Source organism: Suricata suricatta, chromosome 3 (assembly GCF_006229205.1).
Source record: "Suricata suricatta isolate VVHF042 chromosome 3, meerkat_22Aug2017_6uvM2_HiC, whole genome shotgun sequence".
NCBI classification, from domain to species: domain Eukaryota; kingdom Metazoa; phylum Chordata; class Mammalia; order Carnivora; family Herpestidae; genus Suricata; species Suricata suricatta.
In genome coordinates this window covers 173,677,374-173,690,756 of record NC_043702.1, presented here as the reverse complement: position 1 = coordinate 173,690,756, position 13,383 = coordinate 173,677,374, and the positions used below count along the sequence as shown (strand labels likewise).

The window sequence follows — 13,383 nt, the reverse complement described above, 5'->3', positions numbered from 1 at the left end:
GGGGGGGGGGGGGTGTCCGGTGGAGGGGGCAGAGGCCCAGGGAGAGGGTAGGACTGGCGGGAAGGTCTAACAGGACCCTAGACTGAGACCCTAGAGAAGACAAGGAGGCGGGGGGTGGAGAAGGGAGAGGAGTGGGCGGGGGTGCAGGTGCCCCTCCCCTGAGCTGAGATGATACCGGGGACTCAGAATGGCAGGGCTGTGGAGCCTGCGGGGAGGGGGCCAGGGCCAGAGCTGGAGGGGCTCAGGTTCCAACCAGGATGAGAGGATGATGGTTGGAGCCAAGATTCCAGCACAGGCACAGGCACTGGAGGGGGCACACCCGGGGGGGGGGGGGCCCGGAGGGGGAAGCACTGGGTGAGAGGGGCGGACACCAAAATGGAGGTTCCAGGCAGGGAAGGCTGAGACAGGGGCCTCGGCCCTATTTTCCTCCGACAAGTGGAGGGGTTGACAAAGGGGAGGCCATACTGTCGACTCCAGGGACAGGACAGAAAGCCACTTCAGGGCCTGGAAAAGGGCCCCTGGCAGCCCGAGCTCTGCCTTCCCCAGGTCACCTCAGATCTCTGACGTTCGTCCTGACCCCAGCATCCACCTGAACCCCTGTGCCACCCTCCTCAGTCTGGTTTTCGGGACGCCCTACCGCCTGCGGCCTGCCTTCTCGGAGCACCCCTTTACCTGGCTTTGGGGGCCAGGCCTGGACAGGCACTTCCGCAGGGCCGGGTGCCCGAGGGCGCAGGGCGGGCCCCCAGCCGCTGGCGGCAGCTGCATTTCCACCTCCGCGTAGACGTTGCTGGGGGGCTCCCCGGGGCTCCCCCGGCCCATGGCGTAGAAAGCGATGGGTTCGTCGGGCTCGTGGTAGATGGGGTTGGAGGGCTTGGGGGGCGGGGCCGGGCGGGGCCGCGAAGCCGGGTTTGTGTAGACTACGGGGGGCAGCTGAGGCTTGGCGGGCACGGGAGGCTTGGACCTGGGGGGCTGGGGAGACTGGGAGAGAAGGCCAGGCCGCGGTGGGGTGGGCTGGGGGGAGAGGGGATGTCAGAGCGACCCTCGGAGTGGCCCCGCAGCCCAGCCCACCCATCGGCCACGCCCACACATCGGCCACGCCCCCGCACCGCCTCCCTTGCCCCGCCCCCCTTTCCCAGCTGAGCCCCTCCAGCCTCCTACCTCCTTAGGCTCCGGCGGCTCCGCGGCGCCTTCCCTCTGCGTGGCGTCTGCGTTTGGCAACTTTTTGAGGATCGGGCTATACTGAGGGTGGGTTTTTTTCTCAGAGTCTGATATCTCCAGGCTTTTGTCTCCGGAGTCTGACATTTCACGGCTTAGGGAAAGTCCTGTAGGCTCAGGAGTCTGCTGGGAAAGAAGGAGACCTCAGGGACTTGGTGCTGGAGGGATGGTGGGTGGACGGGTGGACGGGCGCTAGTGGACGATGGGTGGGGGAGGGGCACAGAAATTTGGGCGGGCTGGGTTCCAAGGGTCAGGAACAGGGAATAGAAATGGCAAGGGGCCCAAAAGGAGGAAAGTAGCTGTGGTCACAGGCTGTATCTGGCATTGGCCTTGACTCTGCCTGTTATGTAGGGCCAGGCCAGAGTCCATTTGTGCCTGTGGTTGTAAAAACGCAACAGGGCTTTACAAGTCTTTAGCCTGAAAATTCTCAGCATGGGGACAGATCCTCAGGCCTGTCTGGCTGGGTTTGTTGCAGCCAGTGCGGGAGAGTACTTCATGGAGGTTAAGCTACATATTTGAGGGGCAGAGAGACTGCCTCTGGGGAGATGCGCCTTACCACAGAATGTTCCCTCCCGAGGTAGCTGTGCTTTAGCTCAGCAGTTCAGCCACGGCTTCATAAGAGCCCTGGGCTCTCCTTGTGCCCATGGCTTCGAGACAGTTAAGCCACAGAATAAGTCTCGTGCTTCTGCGATCCACCAAGTGCGTGTTGACGCACTGCAAGCTTCGGGGCATCCACGTGGAATCCCCTCTCCCTGCCCTGTCCCCCTCCTCTCTCTGCATTCCCTCCATGACTAAGCAGCGGTGCCCCCACCCTGCTGCTGAGAGCCAGCACTCCCCCTCCCAACACTTATGGAACACAAGCCCTGCCCCTTCCACCGCCTCAACATCTCCACATGTGCACCCTCTCTGCCAGCTGGGGCTTCCCAGGTCCTGCCCTGCCTCATCTTACCCCGCCAACCCATTCTTCTCTCTGAGGGCCGAAGGCTCTAAACAACTCCCCTGGAGCAATCCTTCGGTGGCCACACGTCACTCCCAGATAAAGTCCGAAGTCCAGAGAACGGGCGTGACCATCTAGCGCTCTGCCCCCAGCTTCTCACCTCCCCGCCCTCTGTTCCCCCCGCCGGGGGTCTTCGCCTCCGCCATTCCCCATGAAGTTCCACACAAGACTGCACCCCGGCCACGGTCCACGGGGCACACTTGCTTGAACTGACTCCATCCAGGGCCCTGAGAAACTCTGCCCAGGCCACCAGGGAGCTCCTTCTGGCTAATACAGTGGTCGGCGCGGACCCGCCGTCTTGGCTCTTCCTGAGACATTGGTCTCCAGCCCACCACCGGCCCCTGGTCCCCGCACTGGTCCTTCTCTATCTTCTTTGTAGGTGTCCCCTCATTTCTGCAAGCTCTAAGTGCTGGGGGCATGGCACTGCTTTCTTTTCCACCTCTGCTCGTGCCCTGGTGAGATTTCACCCTTCCTGAAGCCTTTCTTTATTTTAATATTTAAAACATTTAATTACTTATTTTGAGAGACAGAGTGCGCAACTGTGCGAATGCAAGTGGGGGAAGGGCAGAGAGAGAGAGAGAGAGAGAGAGAATCTCAAGCAGGCTCCACCCTGTCCTCAGGGAGCCTGACTCAGGCTTGATTCTTAGGAACCCCGTGAGATCATGACCTGAGCCGAAGTTGGATACTCAACTGACTGAGCCATCTAGGCACCCTCTGATTTTTTTTTAAATGCTTATTTAATTTTGAGAGAGAGAAAGAGAAAGAGAGACAGAACATGAGTGGGCAAGGGCAGAGAAAGAAGGAGACACAGAATCTGAAGCAGCTCCAGGCTCCAAGCTGTCAGCACAGAGCTTGACGCGGGGCCCGAACCCACAAACCATGAGACCATGACCTGAGCCCAAGTCGGATGCTTAACGGACGGAGCCCCCCAGGCGGCCCTGCTCCCTGTCTTCTTAGTGCGTGTTTGTCACTCCTGGACACATTACGGATGACCCGTTTCCCTGTCCCAGCTGACTGCCATCTCCTCACTGGACTCAAAGTTCCAGAAGGCAGGGCCGTTTTGGTCCCTTTGGTTCGGCTGGATTCCGGTGCTCAGACCATGGCCTGGCACGCGGTGGTCCTCAGAGCTGCCTGAACCCCCCTCAGGAAGGTCCCCCCCAAGTGAGCCCAGGAGCACCGCTCTGCAAGTCCCCACTCAGCACACCTGACTGCTGTCATATTTCTGTCTTCGCTGCTGCTAAGTGAGCCTTGTGGGTTTGAGGCCCTTCCCTGTTGTCCGCCGTGCTATTTTCAGGGCCGGTCAGCGCCGGGTGCAAGCCGGGAGCTCAGCAGACAGTTCTTAGGTGACAATACCAAGGATCCCTTGTGGCTGCTGTGCCTCAGGGGCCCCTCCTCCAGCACTCACCCTTCTCCCAGGGATTCCTGGCGACACGGGTGGGCAAGGGACCTATGGCTGGGTCGCGGGTCACCAGAAGGCGGCTCCTGCAGCCTGGGGCCCTGGGGCCAGGGTCCGGGGCGTACCTGGCGGGCCAGGGGTTCGCTGAGCGTCTCCCCGTAGGGGCTGAGCGGACATGCAGTGTAGTGTTGAAGCAGGTCCTGCAACCGTGCGTGGGCGCTGTCCTCGCCCAGCACCACGTGGCGCCCGTCCCCGAGCTGGGTCAGCAGGAAGTGGCGGCAGCGAGCCCGGCTCCTGGCGGGGGCGGTGAGGTCAGAGCCCCCCAGGCCCGGCCACCTGCCCTGCCCTCTGTCTGACCCTCGAGCAGGGCCCGGGGTGGGGGTGGGGGGCTGGTGGAGGTGGGGGGAAGCCCCGCCTCCGGGCCACGTGCCACATGTTGCGGACCCGCCCTTCACCTGTAAGTCAGCACAAAGGTCACAGCGCTCTCGCTGAACCGCACCAAGTAGCACCCTTCAGGCTTGGGCTCCAGCAGCCTCTCGGCCTCCCTGTGGGCGACGGGGAAGGCCCTCCTCAGCCTGTTTCCGCCCCTCTAGGAGGACCCCAGCCCGCAGCCACGCGGGGTGAAGCGGTGGAGAAGGGCGGCAGTGGCAGGGGGACATGGCTCTGCTCGCACGTGGCAGGGACCTGAGAAAACGGAGCCAGGGGTCCCACCCAGAGAACTCCCAGCTGGGCATCCTCCCACGGGGCTCATCCTGGAGGCCATCCTGGAGGTGTTGGGGCGGGGTGGTAACAGACTTGTAGATTTCAGTGTTTTGTTTTTTTTAATGTTTATTTATTTTTGAGAGAGAGAGAGAGAGAGCGAGCACAGAGGGAGGGGGAAGGGTCAAACAGAGGGAGACACAGAATCCCAAGCAGGCTCCAGGCTCCAAGATGTCAGGACAGAGCCGCCTGCCCTGGGGCTTGAACTCACGAGCTGTGAGATTGTGACCTGAGCTGAAGTCAGACGGTTAACCAGTTAACCGACTGAGTCACTCGGGGGGGCCCCCACACTGAACCCGAGAAGGGGACCAAAAGATGAAGGAGAGATGCTGAGGAATGCAGCAGGGAGGGGCTGGGGAGGGGGAGGGAAGAGCAGAGGCAGAGAGGCCAAGGCCCTGGGAGACACAGGGGGGGTGGTGTGGGGCATTGGAGCATGAGGACGGGAAGGCCGAGGCACAAGGCAGGTGGGCTGCAGCCTCTCCAGGGGCCTCGCCTGGGACAGACGCCCCACCTGCCCCGGCCCCCCCCTCCGCTGGCGCTTGGCCTGCCCTCTCTGGGCCTCTTTCCTCCCATGACTCACCTCCGGGTGATGAAGCCATGGAACCAGGCGGGGGCCGCCCCTTGCTGCAGGAGCCAGTGGGCCTGGGTCCGCTGGAACCACGCCCGGGTCTCGGCCCGCAGGGACTGGCCGCCTTCCTCAGACGCCGCTTCGGCCTTCTCTGCATCTTCCGGGCTGGAGGCAGGCCCTGGGGCTTGAGCACAAGCCTGGAGCAGGGGGAGAGGTCACGGGGGGAGGGAGCCAGGATTAGTGGGCTTTCTCCTGATTCCAACAGCCGCCACCTGCTCATCCTCACTGCTCTCCATCCCCACTGCCCGCTGCCTATTTGGGGCCATAGTCGCCCAGAAAGTGCTTCCCAAGGCCTAGCCTAATGCCTTTCTTCAGCTTCCCCTGCTTTGGTTCCCAGAGCCTCTCCTTCTACTTTCCTCTGGCCTTGAGGGCCTTTTGTCCAGTAGCAGTGAGCAGATGGACCGTGCTTAAATGGGTGTGAGACCTTCCAGAAAGTCATTCCCTGGCCCGCGGGATGAAGCGGATGGTGCCGCTGGCCTCCCGGAGGATGGAGCTCCGAGGGCCCGCCCTCTGCAGGGAGGACTTCCTAGCGTCCGGATGGGTGAGAGGGACCGAGGCAGAGGCAAACTGGGCAGACGAAGGCACGGACAGAGATTCAGATGCCTGCTTCCAGGACTCGGCTCCCTGCACCCTGGTCACCTGTGGGCTCGAGCTGAGCTACCCGGGGACAGAGGACCGGAGAGCGGAGAATATGGCGCACGAAGGGGGTGCTCCCCACCTCTTTCCCTCCCGCCCTCCTGAGGGCCCCAGATTATTGCCGCCTTCTCCCTGCTGGCATGTGTCCATCTGCACGTCGCACCGGTGGGTGGATGGGAGCCGGTGAGGACCCACTCACCGCGGCCGGGACAGCGGGGACCCTGGGGCTGGCCTGGGCCTCCACAGCCTTCGGTGCCTGGAGCTGGAGCCGGGGCCCCTGAGGCAGGCTCAGGCCCTGGCAGCTTCTGCGGGGCAATCCCACGGGCTGGAAGGTGCTGAAGGTGGCGGCAGGGGCTTCGCAACTTCCTGTTAGCACAAAGAGGGAGCTGGTGTTTCTCAGCCTCTCCCCCAGGCTCCGCGGGGCCCTGCGCACAGGGGATCCAGGGGACAGGGACAGTCATAGGAGCAGAAATGAGGCGGGACCGCAGGGGTCTCTGGGGGCGGAGGGTAAGGAGCCAAGGAGGTGCTCTCTGGCTAGTGAGACAGGGCTGGGGACCAGATGGCCTCCCGATGGTTCGAAAGTGCCGCCGCAGTGCTGGGTGGGGGTACTGTGTGTCCCCGGGGCAGACCCCTCTGGATGGCCCCGAGCCTTTGGCCTCCTGGCCCTGGTTCTCCCCCCACCCCTCCTCTCTAGAAGCCCTCAGTAGATCCTGCGTCCCCCTGGCCAAGCAGACTGGAGCCCCAGAGAAGGAGAAGGGGTCGTGGGCACCCTGCCAGCCAGCCCTGCAGGTTCTGACCTGGGGACAGCAAGGGTGAGGGGGTCTGGGTGTCCCTCCTCCACAGTCTCGGACCTCGCACTTACCTTGGGCGGGTATCTGGGCCAGGGGGAGCTCCATGGGGGCGGCCTGAGACGGGAGCCCCTGGAGCGTGGGGCATGTGTGTACTCTCCGAAGATGTGCACACTCAGCAGCTCGCCTCTGTCACCCCGGCCCCAGAGGGCAGGAAGTGTCGCCTTACCCACAGCCGAGCCCTGGCAGAGGACTCACGTCATGGAAAGCCCTAAGACACTTGTCCCTCCCCCGGAAGCCAGGCAGCCGAAGGTGGTGGTGGTGTGGTGGTAGGTATTTGTGTCATTCTGGGTTTGGGTGTTGGGAAGTCCTTACTGCCGTATGACCTTGCTACCTCCTGTTTCTTCCTCTGCCCCCTCACTCCAGACTGGGACTCCCTTTTTTTTTTTCTTTCTCTCTCTCCCTCCCTGTCTCTCTTTCAGCTTCTGTTATGAACAGTAGCCATGGGGATGTCACCCTCAGAAGGATAAGCCCTAATAAGGTGCCTGAGCTTTGGGCTCGGAGATTTGTACTCAGGATTTTGCTCTTAGGACATATGGGGAGTGGAAGTCCTAGGAAGGACAGGAAGGATGCGGGGCATACTTCTGGAAGGACTTTCTGAGGTCATTTGGAGTCTGAGACAAGGCGGGGAGGGGAGGCGGCCCGGCTTCACCTTCCAGCGGATAATGAAGCGGGTCGGGCTAGCCCTGGAGGAGGTGGGAGGACTTCCTCTAGAGACGCAGCTCGTGGTCAGCGACATTACGAGCAGTCGTCACATCGACGCTGATGTGTTAAACTCGCGCTGTGCTTACACCTCCTGCCGCAGCAGAGGGCCGATCGCATCTCTCTCTCATTCGATCCTTACAAACAGAGGGACGGGGAACATTATCCCCATTTTCCAGAAGGGCAAACTGAAGCTCAGAGAAGTTCAGTGCCGCGGCCAGACGTTTCAGAAGTTGGGATCAGAAAGTGGATCTTCTTACTTTCCTGTGATTTAAGCCAAAGAGTCCACGACAAAGTACCAGGCGCTGTTCCTGGAGCCGGGAAGCCAGAGAAAAAAAGATCTTGCCCCCAGATGTGGGGCGGGGTGGGCGGGCCTGCTGCCAGAGCCCTGGTGGCCACAGAGTGGCGCGGGCGGTGCACCCGGCCGGCCTGGTGGGCGTGCGTGCCCAGGGCACGTCAGGAGAGGAGGTTGAGCTGCACCGTGGAGGGCGAGCAGGGGAAGAAGGGGGCAGAGGTGCTTCTAGAAGAGGGATGAGTGGGTGCAAACACGTGTAAGAAGGAAGTGGCTGAGGTGTGGGGGTGGCAGCGGGGGGGGGGGGGGGGGGGGGGGGGGGGGGGGGGGGGGGGGGGCGTGGCTGAGGGGCCCCAGCAGGGGTTCGAGCTGCTGGATTGGATGCACAGGTGCCCAGGGAGGAGTTTGGACACCCGGCCCGAAGCCCGAAGAGCTACTTCGCCCCCCCGCTCTGGGCAGGAGGCCTGTCCCCGCGGTGTCCCCGCAGTCACTGCTGGGACGCGTGGGCCCACACGCCAAGGCCTGCTCCCCCTTCCTGAAACACTACTGCCTGTCCCTCGGTCCCAGCCCTGGGCGAGAGGTGCCCTCACATCTTCCCCAGACCCCTCCCTTTGCCGGGACGAGCGGGCGCTGGGGGGAGCCAGACAGCAGGACTCTGCTCAGTGCCCTGCAGGGAGCAAGATGCTCGCTCTCTCCAAGCTCTAGGTGCCTCATCTGGAAAATGGGGCAAGACGACCTCTCTGGAAGGGTGGCCGTGGGGTTAGTGGCACCGGGCCAGCAGAGGGTCTGTCTGATACGTAGCAACCGTTCAAGGACTCCTCCCCTCTTTTCCTGCCAGCTCCCGGCACCCATGGGCACCTGTGGGCACTGCCAGGCTGTGGCTGGGACACAGTTCACACGGCAGGTCTCCCCTCTGGCTGGGCTTGTGCAGGCGGGGGTCTGGGGACTGCTGGGCAGATGTCAGGAGGCTCAAGAACACACGTGCCCCCTCACCGCCCCCAGCCCCAGAACCCTTTCCCTGAGGACCCAGACGTATTGGTCTGGGTGCCATAATGAAATATCGCAGTGTGGGGGGCATAAATGACAGACATGTATTTTCTCACAGCTCTGGAGTCTGGAATTCCAAGGTCAAGGTGCCGGCAGGGCTGATTTCTGGTGAGAACGCTTCCTGGCTTGCAGATGTCTTGCTGTGTCCTCACGGGGCTTTTCCTCTGTGCTCAGGCAGGCGAGGGGCTGCGGGAGCCTCTCGGCCGTCCCCTCCTCCCTGGTAAGGACTTCAGTCCTATCAAGTCAGGACCCCACTCTTACGACCCCATTTAACCCTAATTACTTCTCTGAAGGCCCCCTCTCTCAACACAGCAACACAAGCGGCTTAGGGCCTAACAAAGGAATATTGGTGGGACATGATTTAGCCCACACACCGAATGCCCATGCCTGTCCTCTCCCCTCCAGGTCTCGCATCCTAAGGTGGGTAGGACCACAGAAGAGACTTGGTGATTCAGAGCATGCGCTCTGTGCCTCCTTCAGGACCTCAGGGGAGAGAGCTGTCCTCTGACTGGGGGCGTGGGAGTGGAGGCTAAGGGGGCGGGTGTTCAGTTTGGGAGGCATCCGCATTGGGCCATGATGAGTGAGAAGTCACGTGATCACAGGTGAATGCCCATACTAACTACCCAAAGCAATCTCTAGATTCGGTGCGGTCCCTATCAAAATCCCACAGCGCTTTTCACAGAAATACAACAAACAGTTCTAAAATCTGCATGCCGTCACCACGACACAGAGCAGCCCTAGCAATCTGGGGAAGGAACAACGCCTTGGCATCACCTACCTGACTGTAAGTATTTCACAAAGCTATAGTGCTCAAAACAGGATGGCCTTGGTGAAACACACGTAGGTCCATGGAACAGAGCAGAAATAAGCCCCGGCACATATGGGCAATTAACTTATGACAAAGGAGGGGCACCTGGGTGGCTCAGTCGGTTAAGCCTCTGATTTCAGCTCAGGTCAGATCTCACGTTCGTGGGTTCGAGCCCTGCATCAGGCTCTGTGCTGACAGCTAGCTCAGAGCTTGGAGCCTGCTTCGGAGTCTGTGTCTCCCTCTCTTTCTACCCCTTTCCTGCTTGCACTCTGTCTCTCTCTCTCTCTCAAAAATAAATAAACATTAAAAAAGTTGGACGCTTAGCCGTATGAGCCACCAGGCACCCCTGCTTTAGCTGCCTTGTAATTAAATCACTGCGTGTCTGTTGAGGACTAATTCTGTGCTGGTGTGTGGCAGTTTCAGGGGCTGCAAAGATAAGCGAGACACGAAGGAGGGGGAGACACATGGGCACACAGCGTCAGGTAATTCAGAATGACAGGAACTAACCCAGAAGCCCGGGGCGGGCACGTGGGCCACTCTGCCTGGAGCCAGGTTGTAGGAGTCCAGGTGCAGGGCTGAGCAGGTGACCCTCAGGATAAATGATCAGGGGTGGGGGAGGGGGTGGGGGAGGGTGGGGAAGCAAATGGGTGATGATGATGGGGGACTTCAAGCTGTAGGGTCCTCTGGGGGGGGCGGGAGGGAGTGTGAAGGAGGGAGCGGGAGCTCTGTCTTGGCACTGGGGAGCCATGGGGAGCTTTCAGCAGGGAAGCGGTGGTGTGGGAGGTCGGGGGCACGGGTCCGCTGGCACCGCCCAGCCTGACCCTCGGGGGCGGGGCCTGGCTTCACGCGGTCTTGGCTCCTCCTTCACCAGTCCCTGAGGACTGTCAGCGGCTCCTGCATCCGCTAGGTGCTCCAGTGGTTGGTGCTGACGCCAGACCACCGTCCCGCCGCGCCGCCGTTCTGGCCTGTAAGGCCTTCCTGGCAGCCTGCCCCGGGGGCCCAGCGCGGCGTGGGGCACCGTGGGAGCAGCGGGACACAGCGGGAAACACGAGGACCGCTCGGGCTTTGAATCCCAGCCCGCCGGTTGTTGGTTGCGGGACTTCGGGCAAGTTCCTTCACTTCCTCAGGCCTCAGTTTCCTCATCTGCAAAACGTCAGCCGTGGCATGAAGGCCGCCGGGGTGTTCTGTGTGTTAGAGCCAAGTGGAGGCGCGTAGGAAGTGTTTGGGGCTCTTAGGTAGAGTCATCGGAGGGAATCCTAGCCACCAAGGGCCGGGTCACTCTCCTGTCTCCCAGCCCCACCCTCCCTTGTCCACACCGATCTGTGCACTCAGGGCTTCGGCTGCAAACCCAACTCAGGGGCTCCTTGCTGGCCGGTCTCTGCCAGGCTCTGCCCGCAGGGAGGTCTGCTGCTGGGGACAGGGGACCGCAGAGGACTTGCTCCCTCTTGTTGGCTTCCTTTGGAAGCTGGCTCGGCAGTGCTGCCTCCTCCGAGCGCTGGGTCCCACGTCCGCCCGTTTCCAGACTCCCACATCCCAGCCTCGCCCCGCTCTCTCACCGCCCAGAGGCCCAGCTGCTCCCTGCCTTTTGGGTGTTGCTTAGCGTGTCCCCTTCTGCGTCCACCCCCCACACCAGGAGGGCCCAGCACTCGCCCTCAGGGGTGTCTGTGGAACCGCACCGCGTGGTGCGTGTGTTCCGAGGGGCTCCTGACACCAGCGCCATGGCCGCCAGACAGCAGGTGCGCGCCGGCCGGGCCCGGTGCAGAGGCCAGAGGGGCTCAGAGCACCGCTGGGGCCGCAGACGGGTCACCTCAGAGGCACGCCCCAGGGCAGCACGGGCCAGGGGACGGGGGTCACGCTGGCAGGATGGGAGGGGTCCAGGCTCATTGAAAGGTGAGGTTGGTACTGGGCTTGGCCGGACCAAGATGCTGGGAGGGCAGGCTGCCGCCAGCAGAGGAGACTTCCAGGCCAGGGAAGAGGCGACTTAGAGATCATGACTCATAACGGGGACTGAAGGACGGAGAGAGGGTGACTGCTCTCAGCCCCTGGCAGGCTGGACCTCGGGGAATGGGCTGTGTGACCTCAGCGGGTCGGCGGGCCGCTCAGATCACTGATGCCATCCCCTCTGAAGCAGATTTAAAGAAACAAAGAAAACCCTTGCTCTCTCTCTCTCTCTTTCTCTCTGGAAATAGAAAAGTTCTTTGCCAGCGTGAGGACTTACTGGTATTAGATGTTATTCTGAGAAAGTGGAGGAGGTCAGCTTCGGGCAGGGGCCACCGCAGCGGGTGTTTCCAGGCTGGGAAGAGGAGGACGGGGGGAGCCCCGTGGGGAGAAACGTGAGGTGACCTCAAGGGGCGTGGTGGCCCACACTGGGCCTGGGGGCACTGCTTGGGCAGGGTGCGGGACAAGGTGGGACGGGCCTGGGAGGGCGTGGTGGGCCAGGGGGCGTGGTGGGCCTGCCCAGTGACGGAGCTGAGCTGGGCACCAGGTGGGGGGTGATCCTGTCGGGCTGGGTGGGGAGCATGCCTCCACTTTTTGTGGGGGGCTCTTGGCCTCCCCTAGACTGGGCCCGGGGTTGCCCGGAATCTCCAGGAAGTGTCTGCTTTTCTCCATCTCCCTCCTGTCTTATGTCTTTCCAGGCAGAAGGCATCATGGGGTTTCAGGAGCCGGCTGTCAAGCCTAAATTCCTGGAAACGGACTTTGGAACCGCCCAGAACACGGAAGAAAAACGATCTTGGGGGATACATATGGGTCAGTAGAGACCCAAGTAGAGAGGGTGAACCGGGGCCCTGACCTCACTCGTTGCCGGCCTCGGACCTCGGCCACTGCTAGGAAGGCTCCTTTTCAAAGCAACTGCTTGTTTTCCTCCCAATAAATGTCGTATGTTCTTCAACAAACACGCCGAGAAGATACAGATAAGCAAGAAGACGTGTCATTCACAGTCCCATCTCCCAGGCGTGGGTTTACACTTGCTGATATTTTTCCGAGTTTGGACATGTAAATACAAACTTTGTAACTTGCTCTTCGTGCTCGGAGGCTCAGCCCGGCCACCTCTCCACGGCACGCCCCGGACTCGCCACAGGTGCGGCCACGTGTCCCTCAAAGGACACCACGATGAGGGGCCTGGGCGGCTCAGGTGGTTAAGCGTCCGGCTCTTGGTTTCGGCTCAGGTTATGGTCTGGCATTTCATGGGTTTGAGCCCCGCGTCGGGCTCTATGCTGACAGCGTGGAGCCTGCTTGGGATTCTCTCTCTCTCTCTCTCTCTCTCTCTCTCTGCCCCTCCCCAGCTTGCTCTGTCTCTTTCAAAATGAATACATAAACTTAAGACAAAAAAAGAAACGCTGCCATGATTCAATACCAGAGCGTTTGTGTGGTGCTCTCCAGCTCGCAGAGATGAAACATTATTTTGTTTCAGCCCTTGGCCTTCCTTCCTGGGGGGTTCCTCCCTTAGGGGAGGCTGTTTCCAAGAGAGCCGCCGTGCTCCTGTCCCCCCCAGGCTCTCACAGCCCTGCCTTCTCCCTCCCTGCGTCAGCGGTGATGCTGGCTGCACCCCCTCTCCGTTCCATGTCTTCTTGTCTAAGACGCACACTCTTCTGTGCACACGCTCGGCTTCCTCCGCTTCCCAGAGAGAAGACTCGTGAGAGTCCTTCTTCATGGTCTCAGGATTTCTTCCCTGCAGCCACCTAGTCTTCTGTGTATCCTTCATCCGCCCCCTCTCCCTGCACCTCTGCCCGCTCCCCCCCCTCCCCCCGCACCAGTTCTGCACAAGCGGCTCCAGCAGTGACCAAGCAGAAAGTTGCTCCCATGTGCAGGTGGGGGAAGGGCCAGACCCGCGGAGGGCAGAGGGCAGGGTAGGGGAGCGGTCCTGGGGTGGCCTCTCAGCTTCCACGGCACGCGGACGGAGGTTCCGAGCTCCTGTCTCCCTGTTGTCTCTGCTCTTACCGCCTCCCCAGCACCCATGCTTTCCTGTCCCAGCATCCAGAAGGCCTGGGGAGTTCAGAGCTGCAGCTGCTGGGTGTTGGGGGGAGGTAGGCCCCTGAACAAGCCCCTCGTTCTGT

The 13,383-nt window shown here is 61.5% G+C and overlaps 1 protein-coding gene and 1 long non-coding RNA gene across 8 annotated transcripts in view; one reads left to right on the top strand and one right to left on the bottom strand.

Moving 5' to 3' along the window:
- SH2D2A (SH2 domain containing 2A) overlaps positions 1–6,679 on the bottom strand; it is an 8,078-nt gene extending 1,399 nt beyond the window's left edge. Inside the window, exons 1-7 of one of the 5 annotated variants that reach the window (XM_029935947.1) lie at positions 6,494–6,679; positions 5,831–5,997; positions 4,948–5,132; positions 4,064–4,153; positions 3,734–3,902; positions 1,159–1,341; positions 673–1,011 (exon numbers count right to left, since the gene is read on the bottom strand). In XM_029935947.1, coding sequence (XP_029791807.1) covers positions 673–1,011; positions 1,159–1,341; positions 3,734–3,902; positions 4,064–4,153; positions 4,948–5,132; positions 5,831–5,997; positions 6,494–6,527 — 1,167 coding nt within the window. In that variant the 5' untranslated portion in view covers positions 6,528–6,679. The remainder of the gene's footprint in view (positions 1–672; positions 1,012–1,158; positions 1,342–3,733; positions 3,903–4,063; positions 4,154–4,947; positions 5,133–5,830; positions 5,998–6,493) is intronic. The other 4 variants (XM_029935949.1, XM_029935950.1, XM_029935948.1 and 1 more) reach the window with 4 other exon arrangements.
- Positions 6,680–8,480: 1,801 nt separating this feature from the next.
- On the top strand, positions 8,481–12,222 carry LOC115288547. Of its 3 annotated transcripts, XR_003907070.1 has the most exons (4): positions 8,481–9,304; positions 9,746–9,810; positions 11,518–11,666; positions 11,965–12,222. It is a non-coding gene; the product is annotated as an uncharacterized LOC115288547 (long non-coding RNA). The 3 variants fall into 3 exon arrangements; XR_003907072.1 differs by lacking the exon at positions 9,746–9,810; XR_003907071.1 differs by lacking the exons at positions 9,746–9,810; positions 11,518–11,666.
- Positions 12,223–13,383: the final 1,161 nt, after the last annotated feature.